General features: G+C 44.0%; 1 protein-coding gene across 2 annotated transcripts in view; it reads right to left on the bottom strand.

Moving 5' to 3' along the window:
• PYGB (glycogen phosphorylase B) overlaps positions 1-25,619 on the bottom strand; it is a 53,077-nt gene that overhangs the window by 23,588 nt on the left and 3,870 nt on the right. For both annotated transcript variants that reach the window (XM_033840631.2, XM_033840632.2), the window contains exons 2-3: positions 11,051-11,152; positions 1,443-1,521 (exon numbers count right to left, since the gene is read on the bottom strand). In XM_033840631.2, coding sequence (XP_033696522.1) covers positions 1,443-1,521; positions 11,051-11,152 — 181 coding nt within the window. The remainder of the gene's footprint in view (positions 1-1,442; positions 1,522-11,050; positions 11,153-25,619) is intronic.

The raw sequence follows: 25,619 nt of genomic DNA, 5'->3' as shown, positions 1-25,619 counted from the left end.
GAAGACCCACAAACTAAGGCCTGGGCTCTCGCTCTGAGGAAATCATTCTCGCGGGAGGGACGCCGCACACGAGCTACCGCAGGCTGGGGGTGTCCCGGGTCTGCACGGCGAGGGGAGCCGTGGAAGCAGAGGGGCCCAGACGAGTCCAGGGGGAAGGCCGGTGGCGCCGCCCCGTGGCAGGAAAGGTGCCTGGAGTGGACGCGAAGCAGCCTGATGCGGCCTGAGGACCCGTGGGGGCGGGAACGGCACACGAGCTGACACGCCAGCCTCAGGGCGGGCGGCCTGGAGCTTCGCTAGACCTTGGGTTTTTACTTCAGTTTTTACTGACTGAGCAAGGACTAAGTGGGGAGATGACCACGCTGAACGGAATGCCGTCAGGGCGAAGGGGACCGAAGCCCGAGGGGCTGCCCTCTGCCTGCCGGCCTGGACGCTGTAACGCCGTCTGCAGCGGGAAGCGACGGCTTAGCGTGGTGCGTGTGACTTCACCTTCGCAGGCCACACAGAGCCCACACCCGCCAGTGGGGCACACACGGCCTTTCCCCTGGAGGCGGGGCACGCCTGGCCGAGGGTTAACCTAGAGCCGGGTGCTGCTGTGTTGGACAGAAGCATACGCTGCGCTTATAATTTCTGAAGAATTTAACTTAAATTCTGAAAACATAAACACATACACACAACTCACCCAGATAAATTTTAGGGCATTTGTTCCCTTTACAAAATGACAGCTCTCAAAAGGGGCAGTAATGCAAAGTGTATCACTTTAGGGCCCCGTACACACAAGGGCAGCACAGAACTTGATCATCTCTGCTCCAGAAGCACTGTGCCCAAAAGCCTTGAAGGACACAGTGACATCAAATCTCACTGTGACTGCTGTTTCCACTTCCAAGTTCTTAACCCAGCTCCTTCCCCCTCATAAAGGCTGGCGAAAATAATTAAAACAGAAAAAACCCCCACAAACTTCAAACTGGGTATATTCTCAAATAGGGTGGCCCAAAGGAGCAGTAGCTCCAAGAGAAACAGCTCTGCTATTTTAGAGCAATCTGTTTACTGTAGTAAAGCAGGAACAGTTGCTTTACGCTGGGCTACATTCATAAATTGTGCGTGTGTGTTTCTAGCCCTCTGTCCTTCTCCCAGTTACTGGCTGTGGAGGTGGTTGGTATATTGCAAACCCCTCCTGGCACCAGTTCCCCAATACTGGCAAGCCTGGTCACCATAATTATGAAGCGCCCTTTGTGTGAAAGAGAATATATAATTTGCATTTTTTTCCCCTACTGGTGGCAAAGATTTTGACCCAGAGGACACACTGTCCCATCCACTCTGAGGGACCAATCTATCCCCACAGACCAGTGCTGGGAGCATGGCTGATCTTGGCCTTGCCACGTGCTGCTCTCTGACCAAGGCACCGTGTCAGGAAAGGTCTGTCCTGGACAGGAGCCTGGGGTTACCTGCCAGCCTCCCCAAGCCTCCGTTCCCCAGGCCGGCATCCTCTTCTATTTCCTCCAGTTCTTCCAAGTCTAGCCCCAGCTGTGAATAAAAACAGAGGTAACATTTTAATATTACTTAATATTTTCCCTCAGCGATAGGTAGAAAGATATTTAAATCTTATGAGCTTATATCAATCAAAGGTTAGAGTCTGCCTTCTTTTAGACTTGCAAATCCAACATTAAAATCTGGTGTTAGGATGCGGAGAAAGGGGACCCTCCTCCACTGTTGGTGGGAATGTAAATTGGTGCAGCCACTGTGGAAAACAGTCTGGAGGTTCTTCAAAAAACTAAATATAGAGTCACCATATGATCCAGCAATCCCACTCCTGGGCATATATCTGAAAAAAACTCTAATTGGAAAAGACACATGCATTCCAATGTTCATTTCAACACTATTCACAACAGTCAAGACATGGAAGCAACCTAAATGTCCATCAACAGATGAAGAAGATGTGGTATATAATCTACTATGGAATATTACTCAGCCATAAAAAAGAATGAAATAATGCCATTTGCAGCAACATGGATGGACCCAGAGATTATCATACTAAGTGAAGTAAACCAGACAGAGAAAGACAACTATTATATGATATCACTTATACATGGAATCTAAAAAACAGTACAAATGAACGTATTTATAAAACAGGAACAGACTCACAGAAATAGAAAACAAACTTATGGTTATCAAAGGGGAAAGTGGGGAGGGATAAATTAGGAGTATGGGATTAACAGATGCACGCTACCATATATAAAATAAACAACAAGGATTTACTATGTAGCTCAGGGAAACTATATTCAATATCTTGTAATAACCTATAATGGAAAATAATTGAAAAAAAATAAAACTGAGTCACTTTGCTGTACACCTGAAACTAACACAACATTATAAACCAAGTATACTTCAATTTTTAAATAAATCTGGTGTTTAATCAATGCATGAAAATGAAAGCTTCCAGGTATTTCAAAAGCTGCCGAATGACTTAAGAATTAACAGTCAAAATGAGACGTGGTTTAATAGCCAGAGATACTGACTGCCGCGTTATTAACCCACTTACAGTGGACAGATTATAACACGTATCCTAAAAAGAAGCCAATGCTTTTAGTAACTCTCTACTTTCCCACGGTCTAATGATATTTACATGACATCTTTTTTTTTTTTTTTTTTTTTTTTGCAGTACGCGGGCGTCTCACTGTTGTGGCCTCTCCCGTTGAGGAGCACAGGCTCCGGACGCACAGGCTCAGCGGCCATGGCTCACGGGCCCAGCTGCTCTGTGGCATGTGGGATCCTCCCGGACCGGGGCACGAACCCATGTCCCCTGCATCGGCAGGCAGACTCTCAACCACTGCGCCACTGGGGAGGCCCTACATGACATCTTTTAAAGCCAAAACCTAAAAGCACTTTTCCTATCTATTCCAACTGCATTCAAACAATCTTGTGAAACAGATATGGTAGGTTAAACATCAGAGAGAAAGCACCTGATTTAAAACCATTCAAAAATGCAGATCTTGGGGCTTCCCTGGTGGCGCAGTGATTAAGAATCCGTCTGCCAACACAGGGGACACAGGTTCGAGCCCTGGTCTGGGAAGATCCCACATGCTACGGAGCAACTAAGCCTGTGAGCCCAACTACTGAGCCTGCGTGTCACAACTACTGAAGCTGCACGCCTAGAGCCCATGTTCTGCAACAAGAGAAGCCACTGCAATGAGTAGCCCACGCACCGCAATGAAGAGTAGCCCCCGCTCAGCACGAGAACGCCCACGCAGCAACGAAGACCCACCGCAGCCAAAAATAAATAAACAAACAAATAAATAAAAGAACGCAGATCTTAAGGCTCTCAATTAGGATAATTGAGATAAAGCCATTAATCTGGCTTTAGTGTATTAAACTTGACAAATTGCTTATTAATTACTTTTTTTTTTTTTGGCCATGCCACATGGCTTGTGGGATCTTAGTTCCCCGAACAGGGACTGAACCCTCACCCTCCACAATGAAAGCACAGAGTCCTAACTGGACCGCCAGGGAATTCCCTCATTAATTACCTTGATCAGTGGCTTCTAAACTTTTTGATTTCAGGAAGACCTAAAGAGTTACTGTTTATTGAGATTATATCTATCAGTATTTATCAAATTAGAAATTAAAATGGAGAAATTTTTTGAAGTATATATGAATTCATCTTAAAACAACAACAAACCCATTACATATTAACACAAACAACACTGTTTAATGGAAAATAACTACATTTTTAAAAACAACCAAAAAAAATAATGAAAAGGGTGGCAGTGTTCTACATTTTTATAAATCTCTTTAATGGCATTCAATCTGTTAAGATATCACACACAGAGAGCCCCTGGAAAGCCTACCGTACATAGACTCGTGCGAATAAGAATAAATAGTTCTGACTCAGAGGACCCCTTGAAAAGGTCTCAGGGACCCCGGGGGTCTCCAGACCACACTTTGAGGATCTCACAAACTGCAAAGGGTGGAAGCTACATTGTGAGAAAATTAAAAACATTAGTCATAAAGAAATGATTTAGTATCTATTAAATCAAGTGGTATTAACACATACAACAATCTGATTAAGATTTCGAAACACTGACTTCCAAATTTCCAATTTGAAATTTCAAAATACTGACTCCTACAGCAGTTTCAAAGAGTGTGCTCCACCAAAATATGTTGGGTGTGTGGGGGTTATAGGATGTACCTAATAACACGTTACCAGCTCAACATTAAGAAACGTGTTTAACTGCCACATTTTCCAAACCTGACGCTGGAACCTCTTACTCCTGACACGTCTCTTAGCTCAGAGACCAGACACTCAAGGAAGACAGGCCCAGGGTGCATGTGGGCAAGATGTTTTGTTCCTTTACGTTTTTACCTGGAATGTTGTAGGCACAACTCAGCCTAGGAAGGCAAATTTTGCCTTGACTTTGAGAGCATTCAGAAGAGGCACAGAAGCAGCTAATTGACACAAAGTCTAAAACCTTCCTGGGACTTCCCTGGTGGCGCAGTGGTGAAGAGTCTGCACTCCCAATGCAGGGGTCCCGGGTTAGATCCCTCGTCAGGGAACTAGACCCCACATGCATGCTGTAACTAAGGGTTTGCATGTCACAACTAAGAGTTTGCATGCCACAACTAAGGAGCCTGCCAGCCACAATTAAGACCCGGCGCAACCAAATAAATAAATAAATAATAATAAAGGGGGGGAAAAAAAAACCTTCCTAAAGTGGGCTTCGGAAACAAAGACGGAAACTGAGCACAACAGAGCTCTCTTAACAACCTGACTTTTTCTTATTGAGTCATAACCCACAGACCACAAAAGCGAACAAGTTGATGGTTTTTAGCATATTCACAAAGCTGTACAACTATCACCACTATCCAGTTTTAGAACTTCATCCCCCCAGAAAGAAACCCCCTACTCAGTAGCAGTCACTCCCTATTTCCCCCTCCCTCACTTTTCTACTTTTTGTTTGTATAAATTTGCCTGTTCTGGACATTTCTTGTAAATGGAGACATACAATATGCGGCCTTTTGTATTTGGCTCCTTACAATTAGAATACTATTGTCCGGGTTTATCCATGTTGTAACCTGTGTCAGTACTTTTATCACAGTGTAGTAGTCTGCTGTATGGCCATGCCACATTGAAAGACACCTGGTTGTATTCACCTTTTGGCTATTATGAATAATGCTGCTATGAACATGCATGTACAATTTTTTGTATAGATGTATGCTTTCTTTTTTTTTTTTTTTTTTGCGGTACGCGGGCCTCTCACTGTTGTGGCCTCTCCCGTTGCAGAGCACAGGCTCCTGACACGCAGGCTCAGCGGCCATGGCTCACGGGCCCAGCCGCTCCGCGGCACGTGGGATCCTCCCAGACCGGGGCACGAATCTGCGTCCCCTGCATCAGCAGACGGACTCTCAACCACTGCGCCACCAGGGAAGCCCTCTTTTTTTTTAATTTTAATTTATTCGTGTATAGTTGATTTACAATGTTGTGTTAGTTTCAGTTATACAGCAAACTGATTCAGTTATACATATATTCATTCTTTTTTTAGATTCTTTCCTCATATAGGTTATCACAGAATATTGAGTAGAGTTCCCTGTGCTATACAGTAGGTCGTGGTTGGTTATCTATCTTATGTACAGTAGTGTGTGTATGTTCATCCCAAACTCCTGATTTATCCCTCCCCCTACTACTAGAAGTATGTTTTCATTTTTCTCAATATAAACCTTGGAGTGGAATTGCTGGGTTACGTGGTAATGCTATGCTTAACTTTTTGAGTAGTTGCCAGACTATTTTCCAAAGTGGCTCCACCATTTTACTTTCCTACCAGATGTGACGATGAGTTGCTGCCTCGGCATTTGACAGTATGACAGCCCTGCTCACACTCAGAGTCTGGACATTTAGATAAGGACTCAAGCTGAGGATTGCCAACCCACGTTCCCACTTTGCTTTTCCCAGTAAAAAATAACCTTTTAAAATAACCACTTAGAATTGGGCCTGAAACCACCTTGTAAGTACTAAGTGCTTACTGCCCTGCTCTCTATCTCCTGCTTGCTGGCAACCTGTGACAGAGGACTGCTCTTCCCCCCAACCCCCATTTCCGTAAGCAACAAGTCTTGTGACTTTACCTACTGCATGTGGGTGTATTGCAACTGCACCTTCAATCAAAGTGATCCCAGGGTGTGTCTTTCCCCAAAGTGGGAGCATGGATGCCGACCCCACGTGGGTGGCTTGTGCCTCCTCTTTCAGCTGGCCATAATTTGCATATTCTTAATTTAATACACTAGCTTCTCAACATAGCAGCATATGAGGGTTCCAGTTTCTCCATATCCTCACCAACACTTGTTCTCTGTCTTTATGATTACAGCCATTCTAGTTGGTGTGAAGTAGTATTTCACTGTGGTTTTGATTTGCATGTCCCTGATGATTAATGACACTGAGCAACTTTTCTGTCTGTCATTCTGTTATTTGGATGTAAGAGTTCTTAATACATTCTGGATACTAGACCCTTATCAGACATATAATTTACAAATATTTTCTCCCATTTTGTAGATTATCTTTTTTTTTTTTTTTTTTTTGCGGTACGCCGGCCTCTCACTGTTGTGGCCTCTCCTGTTGCGGAGCACAGGCTCCGGACGCGCAGGCTCAGCAGCCATGGCTCACGGGCCCAGCCGCTCTGCGGCATGTGGGATCTTCCCGGACCGGGGCACGAACCCGTGTCCCCTGCATTGGCAGGTGGACTCTCAACCACTGCGCCACCAGGGAAGCCCTGTAGATTGTCTTTTAACTTTCTTCATTATGCCCTTTGATGTCCTTTGTCCAATTTACCTATTTTTTTCTTTTGCTGCTTGTACTTTTGGTGTCATTTCTAAGAATCCATTGCCTAATCATGAAGATGTACTTGTATATATTTTTCTAAGAATTTTATATTTTTAGCTCTTACACTTAGGTCTCTGATCCACTTTGAGTTAATTTTATATGTAGTGTGAGGTAGGGATCCAACTTCATTCATTTGCAAGTAGATGTCTAAGCATCTTAGCACCGTTTATTTATTCTTTCTCTATTGAATTGTTTTGGTACACTTTTCCTTTAAAAAAAAATCAGTTGACCATATATGACACCAAAACCACAGGCAACGGGGACTTCCCTGGCCGTCCAGTGGTTAAGACTCCGCACTTCCAATGCAGGGTGTGTGGGTTCAATCCCTAGTCGGGGAACTAAGATCCCACATGCCGCACGGTGCGGCCAAAAAAAATAAATAAAAAATAATAATAATGAAAAAATTTTTATTAAAAAAAAAGCACAGGCAACAAAATAAAACCGGACTTCATGAAAATTAAAACCTTTTGTGCATTAATTGTGGATTGTGCATTGTGGACTATTATTCATCCAGCCTGAAAAAGCTTCTGACATATGCTACAACACAGATGAGCCCTGGAGATATTAAGCCAGTCACAGAACGACAAATATTGTATGTTTTCACTTATGTGAGGTACCCAGAGTATCAAATTCAGAGACAGAAAGTAGAATGGTGGTGGTCAAGGGCTGGGAGAAGGGGAGAGTGGGGAGGTAGTATATAATGGATATAGAGTCTCAGTTTTACAAGATGAAAGAGTTCTGGAGATGGACGGTAGTGACGGTGGCACAATGATATAAATGTACTTAATACCACTGAACTGTACACTTAAAAACAATTAAGATGGTAAATTTACATTATGTGTATTTTACCTCAATTTTTTTAAATTGGGAAAAAAATCAATTATAAATGTGAGGGTTTATTTCTTGATTCTCAATTCTATCCCACTGCTCTAACTGTCTGTCCTTATGCCAGGACCACACCTGTAGCTTTGTAGTGAGTTTTGAAATTGGAAATGTGAGTCCTCCAACTTTGTTCTTCTTTCTCAAGATGTTTTAATTAATCCTGATCTGCTGCATCTGCATCTGGATTTTAAAATCAGCTTGTCAATCTCTGCAAAGAAGCCAAGTGGAATTTTACTGGGGACGGCAATGAGTCTGTAGATCAGTCTGGGGAGTCTCGCAATCTTTATTTCTTTGGCAGCGTGGGTCTTTGTTGCTGCACGTGGGCTTTCTCTAGTTGCGGTGAGCGGGGGCTAATCTTCGTTGTGGTGCAGTGGCTTCTCTTGTTGCAGAGCACGGGCTCTAGGCACGCGGGCTTCAGTAGTTGCAGCACGTGGGCCCTAGAGTGCGTGGGCTTCAGTAGTTACGGCGCATGGGCTCAGTAGGTGCAGTGCCTGGGTTCTAGGGCACATGGGCTTCAGTAGTTGTGACACACAGGCTCAGGAGCTGTGGCTCGCGAGCTTAGTTGCTCCATGGCATGTGGGATCTTCCCACACCAGGGATCAAACCCATGTCCCCTGCACTGGCAGGTGGATTCTTAACCACTGAGCCACCAGGGAAGTCCCTGCAATCTTAACATTAAGTCTTCCAAGCCATTAACAGGGGATGTCTTTCCATTTTTAGGTTTTCTTTCTCTCAACAATGTTTTATAGTTTTCAGAACATAAGTCTGTGTCTCTTTTGGAAATTTGTTCCTAGGTATTTTATTATTTTTGATGCTATTTTAAATGGAATTGTTTTCTTAATTTCATTTTAGGATTGTTCATTGCAGATATATAAAAATACAACTGATTTCTGTATATTGATCTTTATCCTGCAACTCTGCCGAACCCATTCATTTGTACTAATACATTTTTACTAGAATCCTTAGGATTTTCTAGGTCATGTCATCTATAAGTAGAGATAGCCTCCCTTCTTCCTTTCCAATCTGGATACCTCTTATTTCATTTTCTTGGCTAAATGTCCCGGCTCCATCAGTACAGTGTTGAGTAGAAGTGCTGAGACATCCTTTGGACAAAGCAGCAGGTTAAACACAAGCTGGGGACACTCTACAGAACAAACCCAGTTTCAACAAATACACTGCAAGGCAGACAAATTAAAAAAGAGGAAACGCTCATAGATTATACTCATAGTTGCACAGATGCAACTAAGTTTCTGAACATACTATTCAAAAAAATTTTAAGGCGATCAGAGAAATTTGTACACTGCCTGAAAAACTGATATTACAGAATTGTTAATATTTTAGAGGTCATAATGGTATGACCCTATCTTTAAAAATATCCATTGAAATATTTACAAGTGAAATATTATATTTGACATTGGCTTAAACAATCTGGGAGTGGTGGGGGCATAAGGGAAACAAGACCGGCCAGGACTTGGGCTTGCGGACTGGTGAAGCCAGGTGATGGTATGTGGAAGAAGTTCATCGTAACAGTCACTCAATTTCCATATATAAAGTTTTCTACAATAAAAAAATTTTAAACGTGTCCTTGATAGCTCAATTAGGAGACACTGGCTTCTTCTGAATTTCTAGTTTTTGGTGCAACCCGCTCCCAGAACTAGCCCTGGGTGATGCAGCGGCAGCATGTTTTATTTTTGACACTGCACTGTAACTGGGGAGCCTGGAGGGAGGAGGCCTCCAGCCCTGCATCACTGACAGTCCCACCCACAGCGTCTGGTACCCGCCTTGTGCCTGTAAGGAAGGCCAGGCAAACGTGTGCCTGAAGATGCTCAGGTTCTGTCATCATGGAAACTTTTCAAACACAAGCTTAATTAAAAGCTAAATGGCAAGTGAAATACCATTTTTAGGGAAAAAAATGTACAATGTTTAGAAAGATATATGCCTCCTTGTATTTTCTAAGTTTCTATAATTAACATCTTATTTGTGTAGTGAAAATTATAAACAGGGAATTCCCTGGTGGTCCAGTGGTTAAGACTCTGTGATCTCCTCGCCAAGAGCCAGGGTTCAATCCTTGGTCGGGGAACTAAGATCCCACAAGCCTGCAGTGCGGCCAAAAAAAAAAAAAAAAAAAATTGGCTTCACGAATAATAAACAACCACTTTAAGTAAATATTTTAAAAACATTATAAACAGATAATGCATATTTATGGATAAACATTCCCTAAAATATTTACTACCTGTAAGAAATATACAGAGAAAATGTTTCAAAAACTGAAATGCTTTATACGACTGTAAACTCCACTGTTCCGTGGTCCTTACAGACATGTTCTAACATTCACAGTCAGTAAATGAAACTCAAATGACAAATCACCTGGGAGGATAACCTCCATCTTTTTAGATAACTGTGAGCCTAAGGTTCCTATTTGGGAGAGTCAATTTTTTTTCCAAGTTTTTATTGTGCCAACTGAAACTACTTGTCCCAGATGCTTGGCTCCCCTAAGTCCTGGAGGGGAGACAGGAGCCCCTGTGATGTCAGGGCCTGACAGCCACAGGAGGCTCACACCACCCTGCTTCCAACAAAGCCCCCAGAGCACCTCCCACCCCAACACCAAAACCAAACAAAAGCAAAGGCAGGGGCAGGTGCTGGGGGAAGGAACGACTCTGGTGAGGACCCTTCCACATACGTGCAAAGGGCAGGGGTGCTGCCCATTCACACTCTAGAAATCCTACACTGAGCGTCCGGTGCGGGAGGGAGACAGTGTCCACAGAGGGGGTACACACACAGTAAACAGACACGGCCTATTCCAGCTCTGCCCTAAAACTGCAAATCAACCGTGAAAGGGGGAGGCCTCTGAGTGAACACCTGTCAAAGACGAAGCTCAGGCACAGGCAGTGTTTACTCTGAGTAGGGGAGAAAGGGCAATTTTATAACTAGACGGCAGGACCAGTGGCTTGGGGGGGGGAGGGGAGCTGGCGGTGGGTCACTGGCTCAATAAAATGGAGAGAAATGGGATATACCAGCCATTTCTGCCATGTGGTAAACCCGCCTGGGGTTGGGGTACGGAGTGCAAACATCTAGAAGCGTCAAGCCTTGGCATCACGACGCACCCAGTCCTTGCCCTCCAATGCATTAGCTCCCATCCACTTGTGCTTTCTCCCCTTGAGCAGGAGTGTCGCCCACCAACCCATTCTCCCCGACGCCCGAGCCATTTCCCCCGTCCCAGATGGCAGTGCTCACCTCTGCAGGGCCTGGATTAAGACTCAGTGCCCACGAGAGGCCACCTAGCATCCTGTCCCCAAGGACCCATACCTGATAGATGGCTTCGTCACAGGCGTTCTGAAGGCCCAGGTTCACCATCGTGTTCTGTAGTGTGCGGCCCATGTAGAATTCCAGGGAAAGATAGTAGATGCGCTGAGGAAGCAAAAGGAAGCATCTTAGACTGTGCATTCCACCCCACACACGAGAAGAGTCCGGTGCCGAGAAGACCTTCTTAGGGGCTTCGCTCAGTCAACCCTGCACTTACCTGCACATCCCTAAAATGGGCTCACTCCCTTCAGCCTTGGCCAACCTCAGCTTTCCAGGGGCAGCCCCGTAGTGGGGGCCCTTCGAAAGTAGTCTGTTCACTGCCCTTCTGGAGTCCCCAAGGGGATGGAAACGAACCACTGCCTGAGGTAGGGAGGCAGGGAGGGGCAGTAGTGGGGAACAGACTCCCAGGACAGACAGAGCCAGGTCTGAGCTTGGCGGGGCCTCTTCCCAGCCACGCCCTCGAGGAGGAGACCGCATCGCTCACACGGGGTGAAGCAGCCCTGCAGGATGCACAGCTTCTGATACCTGCACTAAGTACTCCGTGCAAACGGCACGGTCAACACAACGGGATAGACGGATGGACACGTCTACTTCCACCTGCTGACTGTTTGCTGGCTTTGGGGGACTGAGAGGTAAACCTCCATGTAAACGAGGTGACGACCACCAACACTCGCTGGGGGCCACACAGGGTTCAACACTTCCTGCGCCTGGTGCCACCTGCCCACACGACCACTCAATGGGCCACGGGAGGCGGTGGCAGAGCTGAGATCTGGCCCGCAGAGTCCCGCTCTCATACAGGGCTCCATGCTGCCTCCAGCTGTCAAGGGTAAGGCCTTGGGACTTCCCTGGAGGTCCAGTGGTTAAGGCTCCACGCTCCCAATGCAGGGGGCACGGATTCGATCCCTGGTTGGGATCCCTCATGCTGCACAGCACGGCTAAAAGAATAAAATAAAATAAAACTAGAACGCTCAAAAAAAAAAAAAAAGAGTAAGGCCTTGATGAGAGAAGGGAAAAACGCTTCCCTACAGAAGAATTCTGATTAATAAACACAGAAGGAAGGGGAGGAATGGAAAACCACCATGAGAACAGCACAGGAACAGCTGCGCAGGTGACCACCGTGGCTCTAGGGACTGACTGGATATTCTACACAGCCCTCCAAGTGTCTCCCCACAAATAATCTTAATCGCTGTGGTGGTTTTAGCAGATGCCCCCCAATTCTCTGATAGCCTTCACTCCAGGAGGTGGTGTGGTACTCAACCCCCTCCCGCTGAGGGTGGGCTGGTCATGGCAACTCCCTTCCGACAAATAGTCTGGAAAGGGAAAACTGCAAATTCACAATTTTGGATTGTGACGATACCTTCCCCACATGATCAAGGTTAACTTCCCCAGTAACAGGTCGGGTGATATGCTGTCATGAGAAGGGGGCCTCGCCTCCACGGTCTTCTTTCCAAAACTCCCAACCCCAGACTGACGGTGAGAAGCATTGGTCAGACCCAAAGTTAGGGACATCTGTGGAACTGCCTGACCAGCATCCATCAGATCTGTCAAGATCACAGAGGACAAGGAAAGACCAACAACCACTGCAGATAGAAGACTAAGGAAACAGGACGACTAAATGCCCTGAGGACCCTGGATTAGGTCCGGGACAGAGAAAGGCCATCAGAGGAAGCACTGACAGGAAGTGCTGAGCCAGCGCTAACTTCTTAGTTTTGATACCTGTGCTGTGGTCACTCAGGATGTTACCATTGGGGGCAGCCGTGAAGGGCACGTGGGCATGCTACACTCTATTTGTAACCCTCTGTCAACCTAATATTGCCTCTAAGTAAAACGTAAAAGAGCAAAACCAGGCCTTGAAAAGGTGTGTGTCTGTGAGCTATGCACGTGCACGATGATGAGAGAGCACGTCTCGGTCTCAGGTGTGAATCCGGGGAGAGCGCTGGCTGCGCTACGGTTTTACCTTTCCTATAAAATTTCCAAAATATGCAATCTAAAAAATCTATTTCCCTATGGGCTGCAGAATGCAGGGAGAAGAAAGGCCTGGATTCCTTCTCCTCAGGTGGCGAGAGGGCTGCTGGGGCCTGTGCACTTCACGGAGACACCTGCAGAGGGCGACCTGCTGAGCCCCGCACCAGCAGCTTCGGAACCTACCATGTGGGCAGAGACACGCTGAAGGCGCTTTCTTATACCTTGTTTAGAATTCTGACCAGCAGCTGACCAGAAACATCTGAGCAAACCTGGTGACCATCTGCCAGCCAACAGCCGTTTTAGTGGTGCTGCCCTTTGGGTTTTTCCAGCAGCATTCACACCATCACTTCACACTTCACTGTAGTTGTTCTTAACCTACTCTCCTCAGAACCAAGAAGCAGCCTGAAAGGATGGGCCAGGTAGAAAGAGGCTCCCAACTTGCAAAACACACAGACAGGGGACCTATGTACACGGAGAGACATCCCATGTCAATGGATTGGAAGGCCTAATGCCGTGAAGATGGCAATGATCCCAAAATGATCTACAAATTCAACACAATCCCTGTCAACATTCCAGCTGGCTTCCTTGCAGAGTGACAAGCTGATGCTAGCATTCAGATGGAAATGCAAGGGGTCTGGAATAGTCAAAACAATCTTGAAAAAGGAAACAGAAGTGGAGGACTCACACAAGTCTCAAACCTTACTACAAAACTACTGTCAGTGAGACTACACTGGCATAAAGAAGGACACACAGAGCAATGGAATAGCGCAGAGAGTCCAGAATAAACCCTCACATTTATGGCCAACTGATTTCCAACAGGAGTGCCCAGATAATTCTGTGGGGAAGAACAGTCTTTTCAACAAATGGTGCTAGGACAACTGGATATCCAGAAGCAAACGAATAAAGTTGGACTCCTCTTTCATACCATATGCAAAAAATTAATTCAAAATGGATCAAGAACATAAATGTAAGGGCAAAACGATAAAACTCTTAGGAGAAAACACAGGGGCAACTCTTTGTGACCCTGGATTAGGCAATGGTTTCTTCTGACATGACATCAAAAGCACAAGTGAAAAAACAGATAAACTGGACTTCATCAACATTTAAAACATTTGATACAATTAAGAAAGTAAAAAAGACAACCCACAAAAAGGGGGAAATGTTTTTTAATTGAAGTATAGTTGATTTACAATATTATATTAGTTTTAGGTGTACAACATAATGATTCACAATTTTGATAGATTATACTCCATTTAAAGTTATTATAAAATATTTCCCTGGGCTTCCCTGGTGGCGCAGTGGTTGAGAGTCCGCCTGCCGATGCAGGGGACACGTGCTCCGGTCTGGGAAGATCCCACATGCCGCGGAGCGGCTAAGGCCCGTGAGCCATGGCCGTTGAGCCTGCGCGTCCGGAGCCTATGTTCCACAACAGGAGAGGCCACAACAGTGAGAGGCCCGCGTACCGCAAAAAAAAAAAAAAAAAAAAAAAAATTTCCCTGTGCTGTACAATATATCCTTGTAGCTTATTTATTTTATACATAGGGGTTCGTACCTCTTAATCCCCTACCCCTACCTTGCCCCTCCCCTCTTCCCTCTCCCCATTGGTAACCACGTTTGTTCTCTGTATATTCAAGCCTATTTCTGTTTGGTTATATTCATTCATTTTATTTTTTAAATTCCACATATAAGTGATAACATACAGTATCTGTCTTTCTCTGTCTGACTTGTTTCACTTAGCATATAATACCCTCCAAGTCTATCCATTCTTCTTGTTACGGCTGAGTAATATGCCACTGTGATACACATATCACATCTTCTTTATCCATTCATCTGTTGATGGTCACTTAGGTTGCTTCCATATCTTGGCTATTGTAAACAGTGAAAATATCTTTTCAAATTAGTTTTTTCATTTTCTTCGAATATATACCCAGGAGTGGAATTGCTGGGTCATAAGGCTTTGAGTTTTTTAACACTTTGAGTTTTTTAACAAACCTCCATACTGTTTTCCATAGTGGTTGCACCAATTTACGTTCCCAGTGTAGGAGGGTTCCCTCTTTTCCATATTCCTGCCAACATTTGTTATTTATGGTCTTTTTGATGATAGCCATTCTGACAGGTATGAGGTGACATCTCATTGTGGTTTTGATTTGCATTTCTCTGATGATTAGTGATTTTGAGCATTTTTTCATGTGCCTGTTGGCCATTTGTATGTCTTCTTTAGAAAAATGATTATTCAGGTCTTCTGCCCATTTTCCAATCAGTTTTTTTTTTTTTGATATTGAGTTGTATGAGCTGTTTATATATTTTGGATATTAACCCCTTATTGGTCGTATTATTTGCAAATATTTTCTCCCACTCAGTAGGTCTTGTCTTTCGTTTTGTCAATGGTTTCCTTTGCTGTGCAAAAAAAACTTTTAAGTTTAAATTAGGTCCCATTTGTTTATTTTTTATTTTGTTTCCTTCGCCTTAAGATAAAAAAAAACTGCTAAAATTTATGTCAAAGAGTGTTCTGCCTATGTTTTCTTCTAGGAGTTTTATAGTATCTGGTCTTACAGTTAGGTCATTAATCCATTTTGAGTTTATTTTTGTATATGGTGTGAGGGAATGATCTAATTTCATTCTTCTACATGTAGCTGCCCAGTTTTCCCAGCACCACCTGTCTTTTCCCCATTGCATATTGTTGCCTCCTATGTCCTAGATTAACTGCCCGTTAAGTGGGTGTGTTTATTTCTAGGTTCTCTATTCTGTTCCACTGATCAATGTGTCTGTTTTTGCGCCAGTACCATACTGGTTTTTGTTAGTTTGTTTGTTTTTTAATTGGAGTATACTTGATTTACAATGTTGTGTTAGTTTCAGGGTGATTCAGTTATACATATATATATTCTTTTTCAGACTCTTTTCCCTTATAGGTTATTACAGAATATTCAGTAGAGTTTCCTGTGCTATACAGTAGGTCTCTGTTATCTATTTTATATGTAGTAGTGTGTATATGTTAATCTCAAACTCCTAACTTATCCCTCCCCCACCCCCCTTACTCCTTTGTTAACCATAAGTGTGTTTTCTATGTTTATGAGTCTGTTTCCTTTTTGTAAATAAGTTCATTTGTATCATTTTTTTTAGATTCCACATATAAGTGATATCGTATGATATTTGTCTTTCTCTGTCTGACCTACTTTACTTAGTATGATAATCTCTACGTCCACCCATGTTGCTGCAAATGGTATTATTTCATTCTTTTTTATGGCTGAGTCATATTCCATTGTATATATGTACCACATCTTCTTTACCTGTTCATTAGTCAGTGGACATTTAGGTTGCAGTATCATACTGTTTTGATGACTGTAGCTTTGTAGCTTTGTGACTGTAGTCACAGCATGATACCTCCAGCTCTGTTCTTCTTGGAGAAAATATTTGCAAATCACATAGCTGGTAAGAGATCTGTATCTGGAATATATATATACAATTCAATAATAAAATGACAGCCCAGTGGTAGGTTGGGCAAAGGATCTGCACAGACATTTCTACAAAGAAAATACAAATTGCCAATAAGCACATGAAAAGATGACTAACATCATGAATCATAAGGGAAATGCAAATCAAAAGCACAATGAGATGCCACTTCACATCCACTAGTACAACTATGATTAATAAGCCATCAGATAATAACAAATGGTTAGCAAGGATCTGAAAACTAGCTGATGAGAATGTAAGACGGTACAGCTACTCTGGAGACCAGTCTGGCAGGTCCTCAAAAGATAAACAGTTTACCATTTGGCCCAGCAATTCCACTCCTAGACATATATCCAAAAGAAATGAAATCCTGTGTCCACTAAAAGACTTGTATTTAATAGTCAAAAGGTGAAAACAACTCAAATGTCCACCAACTTATGAATGGATAAATAAAATGTGATAGATCCATACAGTGGAATATTATTCGGCCATAAAAAGGAATCAAGTACTGATAAAGCTACAATGAGAATGAACCTAGAAAACATTATGCTAAATGAAAGAAGCCAGTCACAAAAGACCACATATTGTATGATTCCATTTATATGGAATATAGGTAAATCTACAGGAACAAAAAGTAGATTAGTAGTTGCCTAAGACAGGCGGACAGGGAGTTTAGGGTGGGTAGCAGCTAAAAAGCGTGGGGTTTCTTTCTGGGGTAACGAAAATGTTATAAAACTGACGGTGGTGATGGTTGCACAAAACTCTGAATATATCAAAACCACTGAATAAACTGTATACTTTAAATGGGTAAATTGTATGGTATCTGAATTTTATCTCAATAAATATTGTATGTAAGATAGAATACTTCCACTTATAAAGGTGGTAGGATAAAAATGTCTCTACCCACTTCTCCCTAAAACTCACTGACCCTAGGAAAACAGAGGTGGAAACTGAGGGAGGCAGAACTCAGCCAGAAACTGCCCCTTGTAACACTTCACCACCAAGCTGCAGGAGAAGGATGAGGGTGACTGTCCACTGCTGGTCTCTGCCTTCTGAGGCCAATGAAGGGACAAAGCACTTTACACTCACATGCGTGCACACATGTCTACACCCACATGTGTACATGCATTCACACCCATGGCACACACTCGCTCACACCTGTGTGCGCATGCGCGCACACACACACACACACACACACACCACAAAACTGGGAACCAGGAGGGGCTGCTCCCTCCATGCTGCACACAGCAGGCCCTGCCCCATCATCCAGCTGCAAGCAACTGGCTCAGGAAGAATCCCCTCCACTCAGAGATGGAGCTCAGGGTCTACACCCTGAGAAGAAAAACAGAACAGACAGGAAATACAACAGACAAAGGACACCCAACATTTACCAAGGGCCACATGAAATCCATAAACACAGACCCATCTAAGATATCAAGAAACACTGATAAGGTAACAAAGGGACTCAACCAAGCACGGGAAAGAAGTAAAATAAATAAGAGATAAAACCACCACAGAAATGGAGGCAGCACTGAATGCAAAACAGCGGCACAGCTGAAAACAAAAAGCTGGCTGGAAAAGTGAGCAAAGTGGGGGAAAAGCATGAAGAGGACTGGAGAGAAAAATACCCATACGGAAGACAAAGAATACTTAACATCTGCATAATCAGTGTTCCTGAAGAAAGAAAATGAATAAAATGTTAAAAAAACTTTTCAACATGTAATTTAAGAAAACTTTACATATATATTAAATCTACAAATTGAAAGAACATGCTTACGTACAAAAAAAATTCCAGTGTCCTTTAAATCACAAACACGTCGCAGTGTAACGAGTGATTCTGCAGAGCTGCCCTCTGCTCCACCACCGCTGTCACTGCTGCTCACGGCCCATTGCTTCCTCCTGACTTTTCACTGTCCTGGACACTATTTACTCTATACTTGAACTGATTTATTATTATATGGGGTTCCCAAAGCACGGTACCACACCTCCCTCTAGATGGGGCTTAGTAATCAAAGTGAAAACACACTGAGATGACAACACCCAGCTGTCCCAGAGAGTGAGTGAATGTTTTGAGCAGCCATTCCCTTCTTCTAGGCACACATGAAGGCCATGCCTATTTATGGGGTTCTCCCAACAGGTTTTATAAAAAGTTGGCAGGGCATGGAGCAACAAAGCCCGTGAGCCACAACTACTGAGCCTGCGCATCTGCAGCCTGTGCTCCACAACAAGAGAGGCCGCGACAGTGAGATGCCCGTGCACCGCGATGAGGAGTGGCCCCCACTCGCCGCAACTAGAGGAAGCCCGCGAGCAGAAACAAGGACCCAACACAGCCAAAAATGAATAAAGAAAGAATGAAAGAAAGAATGAATGGATCAGATTTATATTTAAAAAAAAAAAAAAAAGTTGGCAGGGGACTTCCCTGGTGGTCCAGAGGTTAAGAATCCACCTTCCAGGACTTCCCTGGTGGCGCAGTGGTTAGGAATCCACCTGCCAATGCAGGGACAAGGGTTCAAGCCCTGGTCCAGGAAGACCCCACATGCCACAGAGCAACTAAGCCCGTGCGCCACAACTACGGAGCCTGTGCTCTAGAGCCTGTGAGCCACAACTACTGAGCCCTTATGCCATAACTACTGAAGCCCGCACGCCTAGAGCCCATGCTCTGCAATAAGAGAAGCTACCGCAATGAGAAGCCCATGTATCGCAATGAAGAGTAGCCCCCGTTCGCCACAGCTAGAGAAAGCCCGTGTGTAGCAACGAAGACCCAACGCAGCCAAAAATAAATAAATTAATAAATAAATAAACTTTTTTTAAAAACCTTTAAAAATAATTTAAAAAAAAAGAATCCACCTGCCACTGCAGGAAACACAGGTTCCAGCCCTGGTCCAGGAAGATCCCACATGCCGCGGAGCAACTAAGCCCGTATGCCACAACTACGGAGGCTGCGCTCTAGAGCCTGAGAGCCACATCTACTGAGCCCATGAGCCACAACTACTGAAGCCCGCATACCTAGAGCCTGTGCTCCGCAACAAGAGAAGCCACTGCAATGAGAAGCCTGCTCATTGCAACTAGAGAAAGCCCATGAGCAGCAACGAAGACCCAAAGCAGCCAAAAATAAATTAATTTATTAAAAAAAAAAAAGAATCCGCCTTCCAATGCAGGAGACGCAGGTTTGATCCCTGGTCAGGGAACTAAGATCCCACATGCTATGGGGCAACTAAGCCCGTGCACGGCAACTACTGAACCCACGCACTCTGGAACCTGCGCACCACAACTAGAGAGAAGTCTGCGCGCCACACTGAGAGATCCCGAGTGCCGCAACTAAGACCCAACACTGCCAAAAATAAATAAATAATATTAAAAGAAAAAAAGTTGGCAGGTCAGGGATATGATCAAGATGTTTTTATTTTGCCTTTAACTATAAATATGTATTTTAAAAGTTGTAGTTCGATCTTTCTGCTACAGTTTCCAACTTTTAACTAGCACTATGAAAATAGCTTGATTATCTCTTTTTCTAAGAGACGGGTGCTGAGGGATAAAATGTTGGGCCCAGTCTTAAAGCCTCTGGATCTCTTTCATTTTCCTCCCAAGTTCAACATGGGTGTCCAGGGTTCAGCTGTGTATTTAGTTCTGTAAACCTGCCTGGGCAGCCTCCTGCGGCATCCTGAACAAGAGGGCAGCAGGAGCAGCATGGCATCCAGGGTCCCCCCAGCACTGCCCACTCAGAAAGGGCCGACCACGGTCAGCTCTGCGCCAGGCACCGCTGCAGACTGTGCCTGGCTGGAGCTCTGGACTCAGGGTTTGTGCCTTGTTTTCTGTTGCTGTTTTTGTCTGTGTGACTTGAGAACTTTTATTGTTTCCTCACGTATGTTGATTTTGTTTTCCCCAGTTTCCTTAAGATGGTTCAGCGTGAAACCATCAAACTGAAGAAGGCGCTAGAGAAGCCGGCCAATGACATGCACAGATTTTGAACCACACGGACTGGGTCCCCATCCCACCAGCGGCCGGTGGGGCGACCTGGTCATTTTATGTCTCTGATAGCACCATGCCTACCTGGGACTCGGCAATGCTGGTCCCCTCACCTGGCCAGATTTTCAGGGAGGGGTGTGGAACCTAAAGAACAGGGTGACAATTCTGGAAAAAAACCACCTTCAAAGGGCCAGCTCCTTGCCAGGCGCAAACTCTGCCGCTTGATGGCCAAGGCCATCGCAGGCCCGGCCCAGCCCCTTCCTACCTCTCCAGCCCCTCCAGCCTCCCCGGCGCCATCTGTGCAACCTTGGACAGGGCCTCCCGGCTCAGGGGTGCCAATAGAGAACCAGATGTTCACCTGCTTGAGCCTGAGAACAGCAGGGACCCCTTAACCTTGCCACACAGCTCTGGGGGGGCCGTCTGCAGGCCTGAACTCGGTCACTGATCTTTCTTGCAGAGTCCCTTCTTTGCAATATGGCTGTAACAAGTGTTAAATGGCCTAGAAGCAGCCTTAAGTTTTTTATAAATTGAGTTTATTTATTACATGCAAAGCCCACACCAACAAGTAACATCACAGAAAAGCATAAACAAAGCTCTTGACAAAGATGAAAATATGATCAACACAAACATTATACAACGTATTACTCTCCTAAAGAATCTTAGGAGTTAATGAACTCTGTGAAAATGGAGTTTAATGCCCATAGGTAGAGCCTCATTTTGCTCTCTCTACAACCGAGATTAATACATACAACTGGACTTTCAGAGACCTCCAATTTCTTTCCCCTCTCCTAAAAGTGTGTTTAGAGTCCTTGTTTAACAGAAGGGTCTGAACGCTCTGCAGGAAAAGGAAAGAAATAACTTTCAACACTCAGGGCATTGAAGCACAGACTGGGGCAATCGACTTCACCACCAGCAAGAACCTGATTCTACAGGCAGATCTGGCCAGGAAGGTGTCCGCCTGCGCCAGGAACACGCAGCCTCACTCCTCTTGTCTATCAGATTCTATCGGTGCCGCAGCAGCGTCTTAACCCACGAGCTGCCCTCTCGCAGCACAGAGTGGCTCCCTCCAGCCAGAGCTGGCCCTGACATGACACAGGGACACTGACCACTGACCCAACACAGAATTCAGCTCCGCTGGGCCCCCCAGCCTCTACAAAGGCACTGAGGTCACCTCCAGCCTGCTGCCCTGCCCGGGCAGCTCAGCGAGAGGAGGGCTGCTGGGGGGAGGGGCCCTTCCACCCCTGTCCTCACTGAGCATGTCCCCGTGTACACGCCACTGCGTCTGAGGGGCTTTTTGGAGGAGACAGCTTTATAAAACCACTACAGTGCTTGTGTGAGGACGCCGAGCGTTATCTACCACACCTCCTAAGGCCCAACCTATGAAGTCACACTCGTACTTTCTTTCAGAGCCAAGTGCCGGGGAACCTTGGCTTCCCCTAACTGGTGGGTTGTGTCCCAACGTGGACCACGAATGTCGTTTCTTATATTTTAGGTACTGGTACCTAGGAGTAGAACACAGGTCTGTTTGCGCAAAGTCAACTTGGAAAATGTAAAATATGATAAAATTACAGTATTTTATCCCTGTAAAATCTACAGGGATTTTACACTCAGAGATCGCTTAGCTCTGCAGGAAACAAATTCACTTTGTGTTACATGATGTCAGTGTCATAGTCCTGTGCCTCCCACCTTATGTGCCATTAAGCTCTACAAAGCGTCTACTCACCCCATCCCAGAGCCAGATAATCACGGAGGCCACCTTGTCCCTGACAGATAGCCAGAGCCTAATCAATTTATAGTAAGTGATCTGGACCACGTCAAACTACACTTGGGACTCAGTGTTATAACAGAGCTACTTTCACCTTTAAAAAAACAATGGTGTTTCAAGGCTGAGAAAAGACACTCAGCTAAAACTGAAATTACATGTAATTCCTATTCCAGAAGATCCTGTTGAAGGCATTGTTAACCAGACTTTTTTTTTTTAACATCTTTATTGGAGTATAATTGCTTTAAAATGTTGTGTTAGTTTCTGCTGTATAACAAAGTGAATCAGCTATACGTATACATATATCCCCACATCCCTCCCTCTTGCGTCTCCCTCCCACCCTCCTTATCCCACCCCTCTAGGTGGTTGCAAAGCACTGAGTTGATCTCCCTGTGCTATGCAGCTGCTTCCCACTAGCTATCTATTTTACATTTGGTAGTGTTTGTATGTCAGTTGTCAATGTTGCTCTCTCACTTTGTCCCAGCTTACCCCTCCCCCTCCCCGTGTCCTCAAGTCCATTCTCTATGTCTGCATCTTTATCCCTGTCCTGCCCCTAGGTTCACCAGAACCTCTTTTTTTTTTTTAGATTCCATATATATGCATTAGCATACAGTATTTGTTTTTCCCTTTCTGACTTATTTCACTCTGTATGACTGACTCTAGGTCCAGCCACCTCACTACAAATAACTCAATTTCATTTCTTTTCATGGCTGAGTAATATTCCATTGCATATATGTGCCACATCTTCTTTATCTATTCATCTGTCGATGGACACTTAGGTTGCTTCCATGACCTGGCTATGGTAAATAGTGCTGCAATGAACACTGTGGTACATGCCTCTTTCTGAATTATGGTTTTCTCGGGGTATATGCCCAGTAGTGGGATTGCTGGGTCGTATGGTCGTTCTATTTTTAGTTTTTTAAGGAACCTCCATACTGTTCTCCATAGTGGCTGTATCAGTTTACATTCCCACCAACAGTGCAAGAGGGTTCCCTTTTCTCCTCATCCTCTCCAGCATTTATTGTTTGTAGATTTTTTAATGATGGCCATTCTGACTGGTGTGAGGTGGTACCTCATTGTAGTTTTGATTTGCATTTCTCTAATGATTAGTGATGTTGAGCATCTTTTCATATGTTTGTTGGCAATCTGTATATCTTCTTTGGAGAAATGTCTATTTAGATCTTCTGCCCATTTTTTGATTGGGTTCTTTGTTTTTTTGATATTGAGCTGAATAAGCTGCTTGTATGTTTTGGAGATTAATCCTTGGTCAGTTGCTTCATTTGCAAATATTTTCTCCCATCCTGAGAGTTGTCTTTTCATCTTGTTTATGGTTTCCTTTGCTGTGCAAAAGCTTTTAAGTTCATTAGGTTCCATTTGTTTATTTTTGTTTTTATTTCCATTACTCTAGGAGGTGGGTCAAAAAGGATCTTGCTGTGATTTATGTCATAGAGTGTTCTGCCTATGTTTTCCTCTAAGAGTTTTATAGTGTCTGGTCTTACATTTAGGTCTTTAATCCATTTTGAGTTTATTTTTGTGCATGGTGTTAAGAAGTGTTCTAATTTCATTCTTTTACATGTAGATGTCCAGTTTTCCCAGCACCACTTATTGAAGAGGCTGTCTTTCCTCCACTGTATACTCTTGCCTCCTTTATCAAACATAAGGTGACCATATGTGCATGGGTTTATCTCTGGGCTTTCTATCCTGTTCCATTGATCTATATTTCTGTTTTTGTGCCAGTACCATACTGTCTTGATTACTGTAGCTTTGTAGTATAGTCTGAAGTCCAGGAGACTGATTCCTCCAGCTCCGTTTTTCTTTCTCAAGACTGCTTTGGCTATTTGGGGTCTTTTGTGTTTCCATACAAATGGTGAAATTTTTTGTTCTAGTTCTGTGAAAAATGCCATTGGTAGTTTGATAGGGATTGCACTGAATCTGTAGATTGCTTTGGGTAATGTAGTCATTTTCACAATGTTGATTCTTCTAATCCAAGAACATAGTATATTTCTCCATCTGTTTGTATCATTTTTAATTTATTTCATCAGTGTCTTATAGTTTTCTGCATACAGGTCTTTTGTCTCCTTAGGTAGGTTTATTCCTAGATATTTTTGTTGCAATGGTACATGGTAGTGTTTCCTTAATTTCTATTTCAGATTTTTCATCATTAGTGTATAGGAATGCAAGAGATTTCTGTGCATTAATTTTATATCCTGCTACTCTACCAAATTCATTGATTAGCTTTAGTAGTTTTCTGGTAGCATCTTTAGGATTCTCTACATATAGTATCATGTCATCTGCAAACAGTGACAGTTTTACTTCTTCTTTTCCGATTTGGAGTCCTTTTATTTCTTTTTCTTCTCTGACTGCTGTGGCTAAAACTTCCAAAACTATGTTGAATAATAGTGGTGAGAGTGGGCAACCTTGTCTTGTTCCTGATCTTCGAGGAAATTTAACCAGACTTTTCAGTTGTCCAATTACCTTTCTAAATTTCTGTGTTCATTTCTCTTCCCTTCGCCATATCCTAAGAGCCCCATCCTCTACAAGGCAGAAAAGAGCCAGCTATCTGCTGCCTGCTGTTTACCTGCTTCATCTCTTAAAATGTGTGGGTTTCCATATGGGTTAGAGCCTGCTCTGTTTAATGGGCGGGAAAAAAGGAGGTATATCTGGAAAGATGTGTAAAGTGCTCTCAGTTTTCTTCCTTGTATTTCTTATCAGCAGCACAGCTGACAAAGCTGGTTAAGGTCTGCAGTTGACAACACTGTGTTGGTGTGAACACCCTGAGTTTTTTCCAAATGCTCTTGTCGTATAAGGGAATCTCCTTGATTTTCCAAGTTACACATTTGAGTTTTCAGGGGTAAAGGGGTATCAAGTCTAAAACTTACTTTCAAATGGTTCACAGAAAAAATGTAGTTATACAGAGAGAAAGACATAACAAACATGTTAAAAATGTTTCATGTTTGGGGAATCCGGATAAAGAGCATATGGGAATTCTTTGTATCATTCTTGCAACTTGTAAAAGTCTGAAATCACATAAAATAAACATTTAAAAAATCATCTATAAAGGGCTAGGATGCAGAAATAAGATCGGTTACAATATTTCATAAAGATACAAAGGGTTAGCCATCCACAGCACCTGCCTAAGGCTCCCTAAGCCATCCACTTACACAACACTGTAAGTCAGGGTTCCTCAGAAAAACAGAATCAACAGGATATATACACAGAGATTTATTTTAAGGAATTGGGTCACATAATCATGGGGGTCCAAGACCAAAATCTGCTGGGGTGAGCCTGCAGGCTGAAGACCCAAGAAGGAGCAGCATTTGTAGTCCAAAGGCCTTCTGCCGGCAAATTCCTTCTGGCTGGGGAGGGATGTGGAGAGGAAGAGAGGGGAGGTGGCTATGGTGGGGGTATCAGTCTTTGTTCTGTTCAGGC

This window comes from Tursiops truncatus, chromosome 15 (assembly GCF_011762595.2).
Source record: "Tursiops truncatus isolate mTurTru1 chromosome 15, mTurTru1.mat.Y, whole genome shotgun sequence".
Lineage (NCBI taxonomy): Eukaryota > Metazoa > Chordata > Mammalia > Artiodactyla > Delphinidae > Tursiops > Tursiops truncatus.
The sequence above is the reverse complement of the archived record's forward strand: the minus strand, read 5'-3'. Positions and strand labels throughout refer to the sequence as shown.